This window comes from Netta rufina (assembly GCF_964035555.1).
Source record: "Netta rufina genome assembly, chromosome: 13".
NCBI classification, from domain to species: Eukaryota; Metazoa; Chordata; class Aves; order Anseriformes; family Anatidae; genus Netta; species Netta rufina.
In genome coordinates, this window is record NC_140136.1 from 15,753,453 (window position 1) to 15,774,770 (window position 21,318).

Sequence of the window (21,318 nt, forward strand, 5' to 3'; positions counted from 1 at the left end):
CTTACAAGATATAATCAATTAACACTTTTCTGCTGTTTATCTCATGAACCAGAAGAATTCTGTTTACTTTGGTTTAAATTATTTATTGAATGTTTATTCTGTTTTCACTATGTCAATTTGTCATTATATGATGGTTTAGAGAGAACTCCATTAAGATTTCAGAATCCAACTAGCACAACTATGAGAATACAACTATCATGAATAATTTTGTTTTTCCTATCAAACTTTTCACATCATTAGATTTTTATCCAAAACTTCACATTTCTCCTTAGCTGACTGAATTTCCCTTAAGAGAAATGGTGCAAATTTCCCTGAGTGAAATAGCATAGTGGACACTAGGCTGCCTCATAACAGAACCATTTCAGACTAATAAATTTTTTTGCATGAAAAAGATTGATTTTAATAATTGCTTCACTAACCATCTTTTTCTATGAGTTAATATTTTCAATGTAGTTAAATTATCCTTTAAATTAATCTATTGTTGATTGCTTGATGACAGATGAGTTTGGTAGCAATGTATTTAAACAAAAAATAGAACAAAAACTACTAGCAATTAAGCAGAATATGACATCCATGCCTTAAAGGCAATATTATTATAACTTGGTACAAGTTTTATTAAGAGGAGGAATGAGAGAATTTTTATTGAGCTGTGCTGCCCAGTTCTGTTGGACATTCACCAATGTGCAAAAGTACAACATTCTCTCTTGAAATTCAAGTACTACTTTTTTTTTTTTTTTTCTTTTTGGCCAAACTGTTTCTTTATGATATTAACAACTTTCCTGTTTCCAGTTAAAAAGATCAAAAAATGTCAATAGCATCATTAGTGGGCTAAAAATATTAAGACCATTTTTGAAAATGAATCAGGTGCAGATATTGAACTGTACTTTTTCATCCTTTGTCTCACTTTTCAAATGATAATTTCTTCCACAGTCACCGTTAAATCTTGATCTATTCCAGCTCTCTGTATGGGTCATTGATTCTAGATGTACCATGGTTATTTTTAAATGTTTCCCTTTTGCAGAGAAAAAGAGGGCTGTCTAGAGCCAGATGGGTAACTTCACACTTCATTTATCAAACCCAATGCATTAGACTCCACCCTCTCTTTCCCACTATTGCTGTTAAACTTCCATATAATTTGGTAACAATTTTCATTATCATAGAGTGACCCCAAAAAGTCTACACAGGTTTGTGGTTAACCCAAAATTCACAGCTGTTCCCTTTACCCTCTGTTTGTTACAGTAGAGTCCGAGGTTCCCCTCACTCCATAAGCCGAAGGGTGACCTTTTCTAAGCAGAGGTTAAGAAAGGGTCAGTTCAAAGGGCTAGAGCAGCTCTTTAACAGCTATAACAACCTGTCCATCAGGCGCTATCAAGCAGTATAAACAAATCTGAGGCTTTAAGCAACTCTGGACCATTTCTGTTAACACTTAGAGGACATTCACTGAGTCCTACCTGAAGTCTTTTGGATCACTGCCACTCAACAGGGAACAACTTGAATCCTTGGAAGACCTGTACAGTAACTATGAGACCAACGACATCTTCAAGTCGATAGGATACGAGACGGCGGGCTGGAACACCTACGTGCTACCACGCAGCCTGGACCATGGTGCTGAACTAACAGCTTAGAGTGCTTTCCACTGGTTAATATGCAGAAGCACTGGTACAACTTCAAAGCAAAGGATGTGGTAAGATGCGTTATCCACGTAGACATGTACACACACCAAAACGTGACAGATACCTTCTTTTTTTTTCCTCTGAGAAAGGCAAATTTGTAAAGTTTCAATCCGTTTATACTAACAACTCCCAGATTTATTTTATTTTTTTTTACTTAAGGTGACAAAGACAAATAAAACATGTGAAAGAACAGAATGCCTACATAATTCTACGAAGACCAAGTGCAGAGTAAAGTTTTTGCCAGCTGCCCTCCCTTCGTTGACCTAAATTTCTTGGAGTTGTACTATTCATAATGTGCTCTCTAATGCACAATGTAAGGTAATTAGAGTCATCTGTATTTAACTTCCAGAGGAAAAAAAATTCTATTATCTAATCTAGCTGATCCCCTGATAGCCTGTTGAAAGTAAAATACTGTAACCTATTGCCTGCCCTTTGACAAGTGCTAATTATTTCCTGTCCAAGCACATTTTTCTCATGTAATTCCAAAGTACACAATAGACTGATCTCTAAAACATGGGCAGCCCTGCTCGTACCACGGCGGACATTTTATAACTTTCACCACTGTATGCTTGATGGCTACCACAGTCAGTGCTTCATTCCAGACATGGAGCTGAAGCTTTGATGAAGTGAAGTGAGGTGTATGGTAACAGTCTGTTTATGCAGATCATATGGATGAGACTCAGATAGGTCACTGGGATGGGAAACATCAAATGGAAAGAAAAAGGATTAAGGATATTTAATACTCAAAGGACACTTTCTTTCAGAACTTTCAAGGCACAATGCTCTTGAAATTTTCTTTCAGGTGTTTAGTTTTAAGGAGGCCTGCACTTTGTCTGCTTCTAAGCCTCTCCCTACCCCCACCCAAGAGCTCTGGCATTTGTGTGTCAGACAAGGCTATGTCTACAACTGCAACGTCGGCTCCAGCCTCCGATTAAATCATGAACTGTAAAAGCGGAGGCCAGAAACACTGTAACCACATTATTTTTAAATGACTCTTGATTGCTGTGATTCCTGTTGACTTAGTATATTAGGGTATTATTGTTAAGCTAAACAAACATGAAAAAGATATTCCACTCATTACAATTATTTAGCCTTGTTCTATCTCTAGGAAGCTTTCTGTTCTGGTTCACAACGAGGATGCATGTGTCCCAAGGAAAAGCTTTAAGTGATTTCCTCTGTTTCCAACGTACTCAAACTATTTGCAGTATTTATGAAGTATGGTGATGGAAAAAAAAAAAAAAAAAACACAACCAAAAAAAAAACTAAACCCAAAACACACAAACAATATAATTCTCTTAAATTTCTTAAAAAGGAAGAAACAAAACACACATACAATCTGAACAATATTACAGACCCACCTCACTGAGCTCTTTTCTACTCTGAGTTCTCAACTCATAGTATACAAATAAACATCACACATGCATACAAAAGCAAATTTATAAAAACACGTTTTCTAAGTTGTAATAGGTGCTACTATGTAGCAATGCTTAATTTCTATCTAAAGCTTCTAAAATATTTCAAGTGCAATCAATACAATTACTGGGAGCAGCAAACCCAGACAAGTGTCAGATCTGATTATCTACAACTGAATTTCTAGTCAATCTAAGAAACTTCAGGACATTTCATTAAGTTATACATTAAAAACAAACAAAAAAACAAACAAACAAACAAACAATCAGGAGAACTCTCTTAATTGGAACATATAGTGCAGGTCAAAAATCATGCCAGTTAAGTGTTAATTTTGATAAACCAAGTCTCATAAAGAAAATTTGACTAAAACCTTTATTTCATTGTAAGCACAGGACATCTCCTGGTCTTAAAAGGAGCTATACATTTGGAAGAAAAAATTCAGAGACTAACAGGTATTATATGTAATTATTTATCATAAATAAGAAAAATAAATAAATAAATACAGATCTACAGCTTTTAGAAATGTGTAAAAAGTTGAGATGGACTCCACAGGTAAAGAGAAGAAGGCAGATGCTGGAAAGACAGTTGCATATAGCAATTTTGTTTTTTTGAATCCACATATTTCTGGAAGAACTAGAAGTATGAGGCAACTGTTTCCAAAATACATCCATCTGACTACAGTCCAGTAATATAAATTTTTGAAATACAAACATGAATAACTTCTTAAAATTGTTAATAACATCACGTGCTCGTAATAGAGCAATATGCTCAATTTAAGAACCCATGTATAATAAAACAGTCAACATGATGTGAACTCTAGAAATATGTACACGTATGCCAATCTCACCCAACACAATCTGGTTAACACAAGTAGGGCACCACAAGAAGTGTGAGCGTTGTGAAGAAAGCAGGCAAAATGGACACCTTTTAGTATGGCAAGCCTGCTGGGCATATTGCTCATATTGTTCCTAGTATAAGGAAAACCTCAGGGCATTTAAGGCAACAGCAATCCTCAAATATCTATGCTGTCTATCAAGGTATTCTCAATACATTGCACTACATAAGCACAGTAAAGGAGCATTCTACCCCACAAATTATATCTGAAATCAGAAGCAGAAACATTAAGTTATTCTTCCATTCAGAGAAAAATACCAGTTGAACTGTAAAACTTGTGAATTTTTTTAAACATCTACTTTTTTTTTTGACTCCCTAGAAGTGGTTTAATAGAACTGTATTTGATAGACTTATTTCTAATTTCAATAGCTCACTATCTTTCTCCAATGTCTCACCTTGCTGTCCACTCTTTACGTAGCCTTTGTCGCTCTGTAAGAACTAGCAAGAAGCAGTTGATGGTTTCATTCCTTTGTTCTTCAGTTTGTTCCTTTTTTCTAACTTCATGGAGGACCAGGCTTGACTTAAAGGGGAAAAACACATAAAAATTATAATCTAGAAATAGGAAACAATGTGTAAAATTAATAAAAAGCCCATAAGCAAATAAGGACAGTAAATCAATACCTTTTTTTATTACACTTCCACTGCTGACAAATCAATACAGTAAATGATGGTTAGAAATGGCCACCATATATTCAGTACTTAATCAATGTACATGGCACATAAGGTAAACCTTAAAATCTCATTGCCTTAAGTAACATAACAAGACATTGTGCATTCTAACATTTTTTTTAAAGATACAATTGTCTTCTCTTTTAAACATTTTCTTATATCACGTTATATCAGAAGTGTTTCCCTTACTACAGCATTTGTTTGGGGGACTCCCTCCAACCCTTTTATCCTACTGAACACAATTCCTGTTTGTATTTCATCTTCTGAAAGGAATTTCTAATCATGTCCCCATGCTCTATTTGTCATGAAATATTTCAGGTAAACAAGTAGCAAAACTCTACCTTTTTTTCTTTATGGAATACACTACAAATTGCTGGAAAAAAATACATACAGCAGACTTCACTGTGGAGCAGGCTAACGCTCAGGCCCTGCAGAGCTCAAGTTGTTGGCCTTTCCAAATGTTGCATTAACAGTCAAACCAACAAAACTGCAGATCTGTCCTTCAGCCACCCAGCCAGTCAACTCCAAGTCCATCACTCCTCCTTTGCCTGCTACTACTACAAACTCATTCACAGTTTCCTCCTCTTCTTTCCCCTATGCTTTCCATGGCTGCAAACTTGGGGCAAAACCAGAATATGCTGATGCTCATTCAACTGACGTGTACACTGCTGTGCTGACTGCACAGGCAGCAGTCCAACCACACCACAGAGCTTGAGTCCATGCTGAAGTCTTCTCCTTCAGTGGGAATAATTTATTTTTCTTTCTCTCCTTAAACAGCCTCTGATTTTCACTTAATTATCTTTGATACTCTAACCTTCATTCACATATTCCACAACCAGACCAAAGTATCTAAATGCTTTTGGGAAGAATGTGACTAAGTGGACGGAATCCTTACATAAACCTAGTTTATTCCACTGAAAAGGATGCTAAAAATATGTTTCTGACTTGAGCAGTTATGGAATTGAGTTTCAAAACCCAGCTCAAATATCACCAATAACTATAAATGCTTCCCCCAGCATGGCCTCTTTTATGGGAACAAGACGAACAGGCATGGCACACAGCCTCCTTCTCAGCATCACAGCACACTTCAGTCTGTCCTGCCCAAGTGGACGCGCACAGATTCCTCTGGGGCTTCTGCGAGATAAATGGTCATTATCTTCAGGTTGTGAAAACAGGAAGATCTGTTCTTGGTCTGGCATTTTTTTCCATGTGATAGAAAAATATGCAGATTATACACTTGTTAAGCCATGCAAAGTAGCAGTGGCCTTGGTACCGTGATGATGGTTGCAAAAGGCAAGCATGATAGGATTCATATAGAAAATACTTTTATTACATCAACATCAGATAACAAAGACTACAAAGCATCCATCTTACACTCCACCTCCCAGCTCTGTCAGTTGGCCTACCAAAAGGCCTCACCCCATCATATCAAACTTACATATCAGAAAGAACAGTTTCTTTAACAAAAAAAGAAAAAACAAACAAAAAAAAAAACAAAAAAACAAACAAACAAACATTAAAAGCCACCAAATGTCCAAAACTCTGTCTATATAGATCACATTCTTGACCCTGCTCTGACATTACAAAGGAAATGAGAAGCCAGGGAATAATTTCAGATAATGATTCTCCGACATGGGTTTCCCTTGCATTGACCTACAACATCTTTTCCACAAGCTCTCCTATCCACCAACTTCAACAGGCCTGATCTTAGGCTCGCTTCCAGGAACTGCACAGTTAAAGCAGGATTTGATAGAGGACTTCAACACGTGAGACACACTCACGTCAGATGAAGAGATGTACATCCTGCAAGAGATGAAAATGAACAGTCCTTGCCATTCAGAATAAATATGCCTCTTAAGGCTCTAACATTTGTATTTCAAGACTTTTGACACAGCACTACAGGTAAAACTTATCTCCACATAACAGCACGATCAGACTGGCCACAGCACCATATGGCAGTACACCAGGATTTCCCTTTTGGAATTCTTGGATACCCTTATTATTCACAATGGCACCGGGAAATCCACAGGATATGGTGAAGCTGGTGATGGTGTCTAAGTCTATTTCCCTCCAAGACTGCAGAAAAGCCACAAAGTTTAATGATGTGATGCCAGACAAATCCGCTAGTATAGTTATTTGCAGGCAAAAAGCATCAAGATCCCCTGAATAAATAAGTGGTTCCCAAAGTGTAAACCATGGAGAACTGATAGTTGCTAGGGACGTTTGAGTTAAAATTTTATCAAAACAGGATGTCATTGGAGTTTTATCAGTCAGCAAAGCTGGGTGACCACTTCTCCAAATACTCACGGTCACGTAACGCTTGTGTATGAACACTGATGGCCCAGCCAAATTGCGACTTTGTTATGACATTCCACTAACTTAAGTCCCCTTCTTCTACATCATAATTCTGGAAATTGAACATAATTTAATTTTTACTGAGAGAACAACTATATTGCCCCAGACTTCTGTTAACACCTTTCATTTCTCTGGTGATGCAGACAGTTCAAGTCAAGCGCAGTTTGACACTGCCATCATAAACGCTTCTTTACTGAGCCCTGCGAGTACTGTTGCAGCTACCTTGAGGGTGAAATAGTACATTAAGCAACATACAACAACAATACATAGCAATTTAACTGATTTACTTGTTTCCTAGGAGTGCTAAGGGCAGTAAGGTTACCTGGAATACGAGTGCAAGGTTTGATATGTAGCTTTTATAGAGGCATTTCTTAATAACTCGCTATTCTTATTGTCTCAATAAAAATCCTAAATTGCAATAAATAAAGCAGCATTCTGGGTAAAATTATATTACAAAACACCCTCCTTTGAAAGATTGGGTTTTGCAAGTAACTTGTTTTGGGATTTATTTTTAACAAGGGGATTCAATATATACCTTGACTGATAAAGGTCAAGGGTTCAAGAAACTCGGTCAAAGATGTTATCAGCTGGGAAAGCCATTTCCTCACATCAACACTGATAAAAATCCATCAGAAACCCGGCCGATACCACCCCTACTCTAAAGGGCAGGAATGACCTTCTTTTGAACATCACTATAGTTGCACATCCCATCAAAGAAAATCTGACCCCGTGTCTCAATCCTTTTAATGTTCTTTAATGACAGATAATTGTCTACAGAGGCCCCCTGTGCCCAACGCTGAGTGAAGCCTTCACTTAGCTGAACTGGACTCAACACTGACTCAGTGTTGTTCAGCACACTTGGGACCAGAGGACAGTCGAATAAACAAACAATGCAGCCAGCCCTACAGCCTGTCTTATCTCATCCTTGGGCTCGCAGAGATTCTTGAGGGTGGTAATGTTTACAGATTGTTGAAACTTTCTTTCTTTTGCTTCCTGAGCTGGCAAAAACATATCCTGGACAACCCAAGCAACAAGATTACGTAAATTGCTTATCACTTGGGGGAAGCAACTTCTTGTCTCATTGGCCAGCATGTGTCTTTAATAAATAGCAATGTTAACATCTTCAAATCTTCCCCCTTTTTCCTTATAAATCTATTTAAATATTTAGGGCATTTCCTCTGTAATTCCCAAATGGCACAGTCTTAAAAATAAGGAAAACACAACAACACAGAACCCACCTCAAAAAAAAACAAAACAAAACAAAGTACATATGCATATATAAAGCAGCTGCCAATCTGGTCTTCTATGCAAGGCTGTTTAGCAAATGATATCCTTTACCTTCCTCCTGGCTCAATGGCAGAACTAAATATCTATTGCTATACTGACATATTTACTATGCAAGAAATGTATTTTAAAAGACCAATATCATATTCATCTCATTGCCACTGATGAAACATATCAGTGACATGTCTGAATAGAAGCTGTTAGAATTACATATTACTATTATTACTATTACTATATCCAGGATACACACTTAAAATTATGTTTTTTATTAGTCTTAAAGCTATTGTAACAGGATAACTGGTATACTTTTTTTTTTTTCTTGCATACACAGCAGAAGAAATTACGTTCCAACATAAATAAGGGACTATTCTGCTTAACAAACAAACAAACAAAGCATCCTCAATAACACACTCAAAAAAAACCACGCTGGTACCTTTTTAGTCTTTTAAAGTTTGATTTCCCTTCCTTCAATACGGACCTCTCAGGATTAGAAACATGTATAGCTGGAGACACAAAGCCTAATACTCTGTCAAACAAACTAGCCTTCAGTCTGAGCTGAAGTGGCACTTGGGACAGTTCATCTTTTGGTCCCACGTTATTGGGTCAACAAATGAGATTTTTCATTCCGAGTTAAAGATTGAATTTACTCATCACCAGTTTAAATAGGATAAGCTTCTGAATCTTTACTAATCACTTCCACTTTAATGTAGCAGTCATCTCTCAACAGTCAATAACTAGCAGAGGAAGGAAAAACAGCAAGTGTAAAATCTGTAAACAGGGCTACAATTTAAGCCTTTCTGCATCTTCCTTGTTATCTTTGTGACTATTTAGCTGTTAGTGTACCCTGATGAAAGTCTACAAAACCAGAACGCTGTGCCTTTTAGAGAAAAAAAGAACCTGTAATCTATTAAGCCATATTAATTTAACATGTCATAACTTCCATGTGATAAAAAAAGCTAGTAATTGCTTACAAACCACTACTCATTTCTTCTTTGCTTTTAAATTTTTTTAACTTAAAATATGAGTAAATGCAGCCTTTTTCACTGAGATGTGGAAGTAGCCAGTATGGTTTAAGTTATCACCCAGCAATTTGGGCACATTAAACCCAATTCTCTGCCTTTTGTTTATTAATCCACTATGCCAGATATCACAGATTCACTCAGCAACCCTCATGTTTTGGATGATATTGAAAAATGGCTCATGTTTGTCAAAGAAAGTTAAAAAAAAAAAAAAAAGGTAAAGAGGAAAAAAGTGTTGTTTATAGAAGCCAGCTGCTCTGGCTTCGGCGCCAGCAGCTCTTCATCCTGCTATTTTACGCTTGCAACCCCCACTGCCCCCACTGGCACAGGTACAACTAAATGTTGACTTCAATGCTTCAGAGAGCACTCAACTGATTCTGTACATGATTAATTGCCAAAGACATGGCTGACCATATGGAACAGAGAAAGCATCAAGTAATTCATACTTCTGTATATGATCATTTGGCCCCTGTTGTTTTAATGTACAGGAAAGAGCTAGTATAGCACAGACCTGGTGTCTTGCCCTTGACAGCCCATTAAGAAATCTCAAAGCACCTAGTTGAAGTTATGCTGTTGGCTTTTCAATAGCAGCCTAATAAAACAGAAGCAAAGCTTTCCAACTAGTCTTAAATCTTTCACATACAGTACATTAACCACTGCTGCTAAAACAACTGGTTTCTTATGATAGGAAATGGGATTTGATTTCTAGCCTCTGCATACTTACTGAAAGCCTTTTTCTGACCTTTGGAGGGTTTACAAAATCATTGTTCGTTTTTCCTGCCATTTTCCCAGTTTCTTGCCATGGTGATCCTAATAGATTTGTTTAAGGTTCACTACATTCTACTCTTACTAGCTGTTATATGCAAACTGTACAACGAAGGTAGGCTCAAGGGAGCTGAAAGGAAAGAAATTATTATTAACTGTTTTCTTCCTGAGAGTCAGAGAAGTCACTGCAACATCTAAAACAATTTACTTTTAAAGAGCCTATAAAACAAAACAAAAAAATTCCTGAAAGAAAGCAATACACTAGCGTGTGCTTTCTTTTATCAGACTGGAGACAAAACATCAACTTTCATTTGAGAAGGAAGGCCAATTTATTTTAAAACCGTGGTATTCTCTGGGACGTCTGACAGAGCTCAATGAAAAGAAAAAAATGCAGACTTGGAATATATGTCACTATCATTAACTACTTTATATTAGTTTTATCTACCGTTAACATCTTTTCAGTCATATTCAGTCAAGAAAAATGTTTAATAATGTTTCCCTGTCAGATTCTTAAGATGACAGTGCTAAAAAGTTAATCCCCATCCTCACAGATCTTTTGGCAGTTTTGACATATGTTGGCAAGGATGTATTTGCTGGCACCTTCCAGTTGGAAAATATTTACATAGAGTTTTCTTGTCTGTGGATTTTCTAGTTGTCTAAATTACCTTCATACTCTGAAAGGCCTTATGTGGGAAATCCTAATAATTGGACATTCATTAGCAGTAATTGTCCAGGCTGCTGAATTCAGCTAACAATACTAATACTCCAGCAGAACACATGAATAATCCAAAAGCCAACATAACACTTTGCAACTATTTTTACTTTCACATGAAACACTGGCATATAAGATGAGAAATTCATACAAAGGTAAGATACTAAAGAGAGATAAAACATGAGCCAAAATTGATAGAATACTTTCAACATTAAAATGAGTCAAATAGTATGTCTGCATTTAAATAAAATATAAAGAAATGGAGAATGTTATGAAAGATTTCTTTTTTTTGTAGGGTAAAGGGAACAAAGTCTCATGTTTTCACAAAGATCATGGACTCTCCTCCACCATTACATTCAGTAGCGCACAATCAGTTAAAGCACTTAAGCACATCTAAACTAAGCAAGTACATAACCCAATTATAGAGTAGAATGCTTGAAGTTAGACATATGCTTAAGCTCTAAATACAACAAGCCTACATGCATTAAAATGTAGGGAGCTCTGTCTCTCTTTGAGGTATTCACTGCTGACAACAAAGGATGAATACCTGACTTGATAGATGAGTAGTTCGACCTAGAAAATCCTACAGAGAGTAGATCACAAACATTTCTATAAAAACTTTAGGTCTCACCTACACTAAAAAGTTGTACCATTTAACTACGTCTGCAGAGCTAAAGCAATACATTTTCTAGCTGTATGAATTTAAAGGCCGTAAAGTAAAATAGGCAGAGCTTATTCCTACATGAGAAAGGAAATTACCTTTATGCCTATATAATTCTATCTATACTGGGGTCTTGAACCATATATTTAGGAAAACAGAATTGAGACAAAATTATGACCAAGTGGTTTTACATTATTCTGGCATGCCAAAACTGAATGAATTTCCAGCAGAGGGGAAAAGAAAAAAAAAAAAAGTAATTTTTTTTGCTGGATAATTCAATGTGGTTACAATGAAAAATCTGAAAAAAGTATAAAGACCAACACTTTCAAAATCTTTTTGCTGCACTAACCAGTTCAGCAGTGCTCTAAAGGCGAAGTATAACCCATTGCATCAAGAAAGAGCAACTGACCCCCTCACAATGTTTGGAATACGAGTGGCTTAGCACCTTCAGATGTATGGGTGAGTGAAAGGTTACCCTTTAGCCACATTCTCCCAGAGCATGGCCCCTCCACCTCTGAATCATCAATAGCACAAAGACAGAAGCAGGCCTACCATGCACAGTGGATTATATGAAGTGTAAAACATTGTGGGGGAAAAAGCTTTTGAAAGAAGTCAGGAAAAAGAAATCACGCTTGCAAGAAGATACAGCTGACAGGCTAGTCCCCAACAAGTGAATATGTTTGAAAACATTGTGAATTCAAGAAAAGAACGTGCCTTTTGTTTCCAAACCTACAGTGTGTCTTTACCCCAACTGTTGCCTGCATGGCTGAACATATGTTTTCTGAACAAGAATTGAAGCAGAAAGTGCTCTTTGTTATAATTCACTCCTTTGTATACACCTCCCTTTTTCCCATTTTGGCCACATGCAAACAGTAGTTATGCCGAACACTTACGATCTGAAGGACTGCTCAGCAGTATACGCTTCAGTGATTATTTACTATTGCTGAAATCAGCTAAAATGCAATACAAGACTCACTCCACTAATGTGCGCTCTGGACAGCTTACCTTTGGCAATACTGAATCACACGGAGTACAACCTGCACTACTTTGCTCAGCAAGGAGACACAACCTTCGTCATTGATTGCACACAGTTCTAAACAAGCACAGAAGAATTATACAGCAAATGGCTGAATTGGTGGAAATGAATACTATTTTGAATTAAATACTTACATAATTTTACTGATTCCAATCAAGTAATTCCATACGTAAGCAAGGCTTTGCTTTGACTCATCTTATTTATACTGAAGCCTTTGTATGGTAAGCTATGTAGAAGCTTCCCTTAAAATATTTACAGACTTGTACCAAAATCTCCAAACCAGAGCCTTTGCAGCACTCAAAACACAAACTGGAATCGCTAAGCTTAATACTATTGGTCACATGAGAAAATATTTTTAAACGTCCCCAAACTATGAGGAAAGATGGGAACACAGCGAGCCTAGATACTGAATTCCTGATTCCATTTCTGTTTGTGACCATCTTTCAGTGTTTGCACTAGAAGTGTAATCTGCCGTACTATTGATTTCTTGAACAGCGTATCTCAGTAGCTTTTTAGTATGGAAACGCCTTGAATACCAACATTTTTCTCTCATCACTGAAGCCACCACCTGTTGCCATCAAGCCACCACCACCTTAGCCACTACACTTTCTAGCGCGATGTCTTGTAAAAAAATGTGCAGATATTTGGGACATACTCTTGGTGTCATTAGTTTTACTGAAATAATTTGAAACATGAAGACTCAAGTTACAGAATGGGTTAAACACTGCAGAATGAAGAAGCTGCTAGCTACAATCAAATGAAATAGCAAGCCACTTATGTCCAGAAGTGCCTGTGGGCATGCTTTGTCTAAGACATGCCATAGCAGAATAGCAATTTAGTACATATGCAAGATAACCACATAGAGCTGAATCATATCTTCCAGTGACATATGGGTTTCAATGCCTTTATCATCCTCACAGTACTAAAGGCACTGGGTCTATGAATATCCCTGTGATAATGGGACTCTCACCAAGTTGTTTCAGAAATGAAGTTTTGTCACATTTGGCTGAAGTAGCAGCTTCATTACCCCCAGCAGCACCATGACACACCTTTATGTAGATTTAAAATTCATATTCATGTAAGGGCAGTAGTACACACTAGCTGTCATGGCAAAAGGGAGAGAAAAAGAATTTAGAACAAGCCCCTGGGAAGACCACAGATGAAAACAAACAGAACCTGATATCTTATGCTTATTCATTTAATGCATGGGGAATACGACATTGTCAAGCAGCAAGTAGGATGACACCACTCATTGCTAGACATTGATCCTGACAATAACTTTTGGTAATCTGCTACTACCCAAGTTGTGATTTTTGTTCCTCAGCTGAAAAGTAGGTAATCTGATTTTAGTCCCCCATCCTCGTCTCATTCCACTGTTTTACATAAAAGAATGTGCTAGGCATTTAATATATAGCTAGGCACTTAATATATAGCCCTACAAATGGTGATGGCCCAGCACTGAGGATGTGCAGTCTAAGCATACAAACAAGTACAACACACACACAAACTGAAAAAAAGAAAAAAAAAAAAGGAACACATACAGAAAAGTTTATTGAGCCAATTCTCATCAGTCACCCAAAATATGTATAGTCACAACCTCATGTATGATACTTATAATAAATACAGATTCCTTCTGGGAGGGCGGGCAATTACTTACTTCTCCTGCACTCAGAGCATGTGTAGGAAAAAAGTCTGACACACTTCATCCTGAGTTCAGCATGTCTCTCATGATTTTCTCACAGGCAAGCCCAGGAACTATGGGCTGGATGCACAGACAGTGAGGTGGATTGAGAACCATCTGATTAACAGGTTTCAGATGGTTGTGATCACTGGCACAGGGTCCAGTCGGAGACCTGTAGCTGGCAGTGTCCCTCACAGGTCAATACTGGGTCCAGTGTTGTTTAACTTACGACTTGGATGAAGGAATAGAAATGCCTCCTCAGCAAATTTGCTGATGATACAAAATGGGAGGAGTGGCTGATGCCCAGGAGAGCTATATTGACATTCAGAACTGGAGCATCTCTCATATGAGAGATGGCTGAGACTGGAGCTGTTTGGCCTGGAGAAGAGAAGGCTCGGGGGGATCTGATCGACATGTGCAAGTTTCTGAAGGGAAAGGGTCCAGAGAGCGGGGCCAGACTCTTCTCAGCAGAGCCCGGTGCCAGGCTGAGAGGCAATGGGCACAAACCACCACACAGGATGTTCTGTCTGAACATGAGGAAAATCTTTACTGTGAGGGTGACAGAGCACTGAACAGGTTGCCCAGAGAGGCTGTGGGGTCTCCTTCCCCGGAGACACTCAAAATCCATCCGGGCCCAAACCTGGACACTGTGCTCTAGGAGGCCCCTCTTGAGCAGGGACTTTGGGAGTTGATGATCTCCAGAAGCTCCCTTACAACCTCACCCATCCTGTGATTCAAAGTAAACGCTGCCTGATTCTGCACGTGAACCTTGGTATACTCTTCTCACAGACACACAGACGGCACACGTGCAGTCCCCATTCTGTCAGAGCTGACCGCAGTGGGCGACGCTGCCAGGCTGGAGCACTCGTGTGTGGTGCTCGCGGGGCTCTGCTCCTCCCGAGGACAGCCCGCCTGCCACAGCCACCAGCCCAGGGATTCAGGAACTTTCTCACTGCTTAGTGTTCCTCTGAGTGTGATACAGCTGTAAAACCTGCATTTTAAAAACTGGTTAATGCAAACTATAGCCAATTATTATGTTATTTTGATAAATTTATGTTCCAGTAAAAAAAGAGTGCTATGCGCTGCACAACCTGGACTTTATACGGGTATTTTGCCCATGTTTCCCTTTCATTGGAACGATCTAATGTCACGGTTATATGAATGTGACAGGTACCAACAAGCTAACAGTCCACTCTATCAAAATACTGTTTGTCTTCCATTAATATTCCCTGGTCTCCCTCTCATATGGGTCTATTTTCATTTCATTGTGATTTTGGGGAAGGATTTTTGCTCTCTCTCACTCTTTGGAAGGGAGCAATAAAGCTCTCAGTAATTAATTTATCTCCTCAGGAGAAAGAAAATAAAAGGTTCATTTTTTCATCCTTAAAAAGGAAGATTATCAACTAATTAACCCAACAATTAAAAGTACACACACAGAAAGAACAAGTAGCTCAGGGGAAAAATAAATCAGTTCAGAAAATTTTCAGATTTCCTTTGTCAACTACTAGTGCTTTAAAAAAAAACACAAAACAAAACAACAAAAAAAAAACTTTTTCAGGAAATATTTTCAGTTATAGTCTACTCCGGTTCTAAATGTTGTGATTTTGTCATATTCATTTTCCATGAACATTCGACTATTTATAGATGAATACTAGAGAAATATTTTAAAGCTTGAATGGCCAACTATTTGATAACTTCACTACATAGCAAAAATTATTATTCAGATAATTTTCATTAGTGACATATCATGCTATCAGGAAAAATAAACTTTACCCTAAGATTCATATGCCTAACAAAGAAAACAAACAGTGCAATCAACAGATCTCTGCGAACATATGCATATCAATTACATTCTGAATAAAAAGTCATTTGCTGAAGACTTTGGTAATTCAGCAAATATGACATTTGCATGATGTGCTCACAAACTACGACAGTACAATTTGGAAAAAAAAGAAGGCACAGTTACTCTGCTACACTCTGCACCAACACGTTCAGCACAGCACACTGTTGCATTTGCAGTTCTGGTGTTACCATTCACTCGTGTTTGCTTCTATTGGTGCATGAAATAAGAGAGGGGTTCTCAAGTTCAGCTGCAAAGTCCAGCTTAAGAGAGAGGTCAAAGGTGGCTGACTAATCACCTCTGCACCCTTTGGGAAGGATCACTTAATCCACAAGTAGAAGTTACAGCAATGTCAAGGATGTAATAACATATATGGGCCAAGCATCTTTAACAAACATGTAGAGAAGACATGGCACAATGGAGATGTTCTCCATTAAGCTAAAAGAGAAAGCTTTCTGATCTGCCAACTACAGAAATGGAAGTTAACAGCATGTGGAAGAAGGTTTGACCTGTGTTCTTCACATATCACAACTTCTACCTTGAAGATGCATCATACCACGTATGATACCATAGCTATAAGTCTCCATTTAATATTATTGTCTATCCACTTCACAATCTGCTTTAGCACAACAGCAGAGGGCAAATCACGTTTCACAGTGTTTGGAGTCCACAAATAAGAGATATAGACTACACAAACAATAATCTAACCTATTCATATGGTACATAGAAGTATTTCTCTTTTTAGAAGCAAAAAGATTTAATTGGATCATAAATGGGGCTTTCTTCAATATTTAGACTTCAGATTTTACTACCATCACCCTCTACCCCTTTTGTATTTTTATTTAAGTTGTTATCATGCAATTTTTGATATATATATATATATCTAATCAAATTTCACGGCTTATGTGTTTTAAAACACAGCAACCAAATTCTGTGAACTTAATCTCATACTGAAGAGTTTTTGTCTCGGAAAAACACCTATTTTTGTCTCAACAGCAAGATCGTAAGCAAAAAATTTTCTGTCTGGGTAACACAATTTGAGAGCCCACAAAGTACTATTCCAAGTAAGCTACAATTTGCAGCATTCACAACAGTGCTGTTTTGATAAGGATTTGTCATTGCTTCATCTTCTAGAGAGAGTAGTTCCCCACGCCTTGTTCATTCAGTGCTTACATATTCAGTACATAGAAACCATTGCATACAACCTTCAAATTCCTCACACTGGGAGGATCACACTCACATGTATATACTCTTCATGCGCTAGTATAAATCTACGCAACTTAAAAGTAGATATGAATCAAATTAAATTCATGGTCCGAAATTATAAACAAATAAAAATGATATGACCTAGAACTGAGATATCTTTAAAAAAAAAAAAAAAAAAAAAAAAAGCACGACTGCAACTTTTTTGGCCTACTAAACCAACTGCATATGCCAGCCACAGATTATAATTAGAATTTGTTTTGAAATGTCCTAACATCTCGGGATTCATGGCAAATTCTAGATAATCAAAGCCAAAACAACCCAGAAGATTTCAACTGTACCTTTCCTCCATACCTGTGACTACAAATAGAAATGCACCAAAGAGACTGAAATCTCCCCAAACCATTTTGGATATACTTCATTCATTTTTCAACTGATTAAAAACACTGAGCATACTAACTTATTTTGACATTTTTTACATAGTCAATGTTAAAACCTCTACAGCAACACATAAATAGCAACTGGTAAATTGTCGTGTAAAGGAAAAACAGTATGAGCTTTGTTTACTACTTCTAGGATGTTAGGAAAGAGGAAAACCTTTGTTTTGTTATTTGAGGTGAATTCATTGGCTCAGTTAAAAAAAAAGAGAAAAAGTATCACAGGTCAAAAGAACAAAATGACACACAAAATCCATTGCCATACTGGCTGTCGGTTGGATGCACAAGAGTAATGCTAAACAACTGTGGTATGGAGACAAAATATGCTTTCTTTAAGACACTTTTACAATAAGTTATTTAAGCCTTGTGAACAGCCTTGCCTTGCATCCACCCCTCACACATTAATGAAAACAAAGGGGGCCCATTTACATTGTAACCCTGCAGTGGGGTTAAGCATGCGACCTTAAAGTATGGTGCGCTTGTGCTCAGTGGAAAGGTTCTTGACAATATAAACAAGAATTACTGCTGTTAGAGAAAGGGAAGACAATTAAAAACAATCTAGGATGCATGTTGTACAGCTGTTCAAGTTTCAGCTACATCTGACCTCTAAAGATGCTACGTATTTTACTTGAGAAACTTAAGCCATTCTGGTTTTATTGAAATAATCCTTCAGCAAAACCTAAATTTGTATGAAAAACATGAGGTTTTGTACAAGCAACACAATGAAAATTGTGTATTGCTAGCAAAACACGCCATCATTGCAGTTAAAAAGATGTTGTGGTCTGCACATCTCTTTCCAATGCTTATGTTTGCTAACAGCTAAGCAAAATGGAAATATTTATGAAGAAAGCTAAAAAAAAAACTGTAAAGAAAAAAAGAAACTGCTCTTGAAACAAAAGAGTCTTCAATAGGTCAAATCCTATAATCAAATCTGTTTGACAGACCTTTGTGCCCAGGCAAAACCTGTATGATTTCAGCAAAAAAACTGCAGGCACAGTGTCCCGATATAGATCAGATTGCAGGACCAAGAAGCCACAACATTTTTTTAAACTTAATTCTGGATACCATTGATTCCAACTGCAATAAAGAAAGACTGCAATTATGGTTAGTATTTTCATTATATATGCCTACAAATTTTCTAATAAGTAAGAAAATACTTAAACGTTAAACAGAAAATGATGCAACAAGCTGTTTTCCACCAGTCACTACAACCAATTGTCCTAATATTGTCCTTAAAAAATAGGGTTAGAGAAGAAAAACTTCTGAGAAAATAACAAAGATCTTGGCTAAGTTTCTCAAAACCACAATTTTCCTGCCTGTTTGATCTTTGCATAGTCAGCATAAGCCACTGAAACTCCTCCACAAATGAAAGGCATTCATGGGAAGCCATCAGAAAGCATTGCTCTTCCTCTGGGACCCAGGACAATAAAAGAAAAGTTTGTGTCTGCCACGTGGGCCTACGATTCGGTTTAAATGAACAAACCATTGCAATATCCTTTGGCTTTGTGAAAGCGATACTTCCTACTTCTTTGGAAGAAAGGAAGTCATATATAAACAGAACAAAGGGAAGAGGCAACAAGTAGAGCCTCTCATAATAAATATTATGTTGAAAGTTTTGCTCATCAAACCAAGATTAAAAACATATTTTAATCTCCCAAGCTTTATGCCTTTGATGTATGTCGAAGAGGAAAGCTTATATATTTTGTAAGATTTACAACATTTCTAGTGGGAATAGTTTCATATTTCAGTTTTTTCCCTGTATCTGAAATTGAGAATGTATTGGGTTGGTTCTATGCCCTAATGCTTTGTATGTCATATTGAGCACTTCTTTAGAAAACAGAAGTTAGGATGTCCTTTGGACATTATTCCCCACAAACAGGCTTGTGCTCTACTGAGCAAAGCATTGCAAAAACATTACACTGGTGCAACGGTGATCCTTGCAACTATGAAATGCCTACTTAAGTGCCAGCTTTCCTAGATCACTGGAAATGTCAAGTATTTGCACTAAACTCTACAACAGAGAACCAATTAATTGCACTTCTTTGTGTGGCTAAAATTAAGAGAAGGCTATAGAGCTTCATGTGTGAGCTTACGAGTGATATCACCACAATATGCCCACTATATAGCCTGATGTAACATATGAAGTGTTAATCCTCAGAATTACAACACAAAAAGGATAAACCTTATGCTTCAAGAGCTCCCTTTATAACATCTTCTGCTAAATTCTGCTAAATTCTAAATTTTCTTGCCCTCCCCATTCACCTTTTTCAGTGAAGCTTCTTGTTCTCTCTTCATATAGCAACCACTGCAATGACAAAAGGACCTTCCCTTATAATCATGTTATCTTACTTGACTCCATCAAAGAGCTGCTTATTTGCAGCACCTTAGATAAGTGCAAAACCAAATACAGAAACGGGCCCCTCAGATGAGAGTTCTGATGTTACGTAATGGTTAAAGAGCAGCTAAGTGTGCTCTCTCCATCCAGTTCTGCATGCTGTACACCATTCTGTTTTGGTCACAACAAACCATTAACTTTGGAGGATGTCATCAGAAGAGGAAACTTGAGTATATTTGGCAAACGCTGAACTCTTAGAAGACCAAAAGAGAGAGATTCTAGAATTACATTTAAAAAAACTATTAAAACTAAGATGATTGTATTTAACATTGGTAGACTTAAGCCTAACAAATTTTAAGACTTTTTTTTTTTTCCAGAGAAATATGAAATTAATACAAAATAATTACAAGTTAAGGAAACTCCAGCAAGTAGATTGGTGTAATTTAGAAGTGGGAAGGAAGAAACAGCTGAGAGGTGACAAAAATCTTTTCACAGCTGAAGGAGTCCCTAGAGAACTGATAAAGGCTGCTCTCTCCTATGCCTCCTTCCAAAGATGCACAGAGCACATAGCTGTCCTTCCAGGAGCTTTCAATATATTGCATTAAAGTCCCTTCAATCAATCCATCCGATTCCAAAGTCATGTATAAGAGTCATGGAAAGCGGTCCAGAGAAAGACAAAGTAAGGAAAAAAAGAGAAGGCCAAGAAGAGATTTTAGGGATCACAATAACACCATCATAGCAGGTTGCCTTTTCTGAGGAAAATAAGGAAAAAAGTGAAATGCTGTACAAGAACACAGGGTTATAGCATGTGAAAACAAATATAGATTTCAACCTCAGAACAGTTACAAAAATAATGATTCTAGAACAAGAACAATAAAAATTATAATCAGAAGTGCCAAAGCTGGAATAACACCAAAAAAACTTCAAGGAGCCTGACCGGGAAGACAGGTGTCTTGTCAATAAATACCGTAACAGAGGAAGGTTCATGCACAACTTCTTAAGTCATTTGCCCAAAGCAAATAGCAAGCAAATGAAAGTGTGAGAAATAATAGGATTCTTGTCTCCTACTCCCCACTTCCCTTAATGTTGCCATATGGTATCCATATCTGTGAGGATAAGCGGTACTTTGTACCCTGGTGTTTCAGTTTTCATGACACTTTACAAGTCTCATTGCTCATTTCACCACTTTCCACTAGCTACTCCTTAATGACACCCAGCCATTGCTTCCTTCGCTTGCCCATAAAAACAACATACTCAGGAAATAATGAATGTATATTTGTCTCTTTCAAGTAACTGCAGCTCAGTTTTAACCATTTACTTTGCAATAAACTTTTTTTTTTCTTT

The 21,318-nt window shown here is 37.4% G+C and overlaps 1 protein-coding gene across 1 annotated transcript in view; it reads right to left on the minus strand.

The window, feature by feature from the left end:
* FTO (FTO alpha-ketoglutarate dependent dioxygenase) overlaps positions 1–21,318 on the minus strand; it is a gene marked incomplete at both ends in the record, with an annotated part of 251,828 nt that overhangs the window by 132,426 nt on the left and 98,084 nt on the right. The window contains one exon of the mRNA XM_084294645.1: positions 4,373–4,497. Coding sequence (XP_084150771.1) covers positions 4,373–4,497 — 125 coding nt within the window. The remainder of the gene's footprint in view (positions 1–4,372; positions 4,498–21,318) is intronic.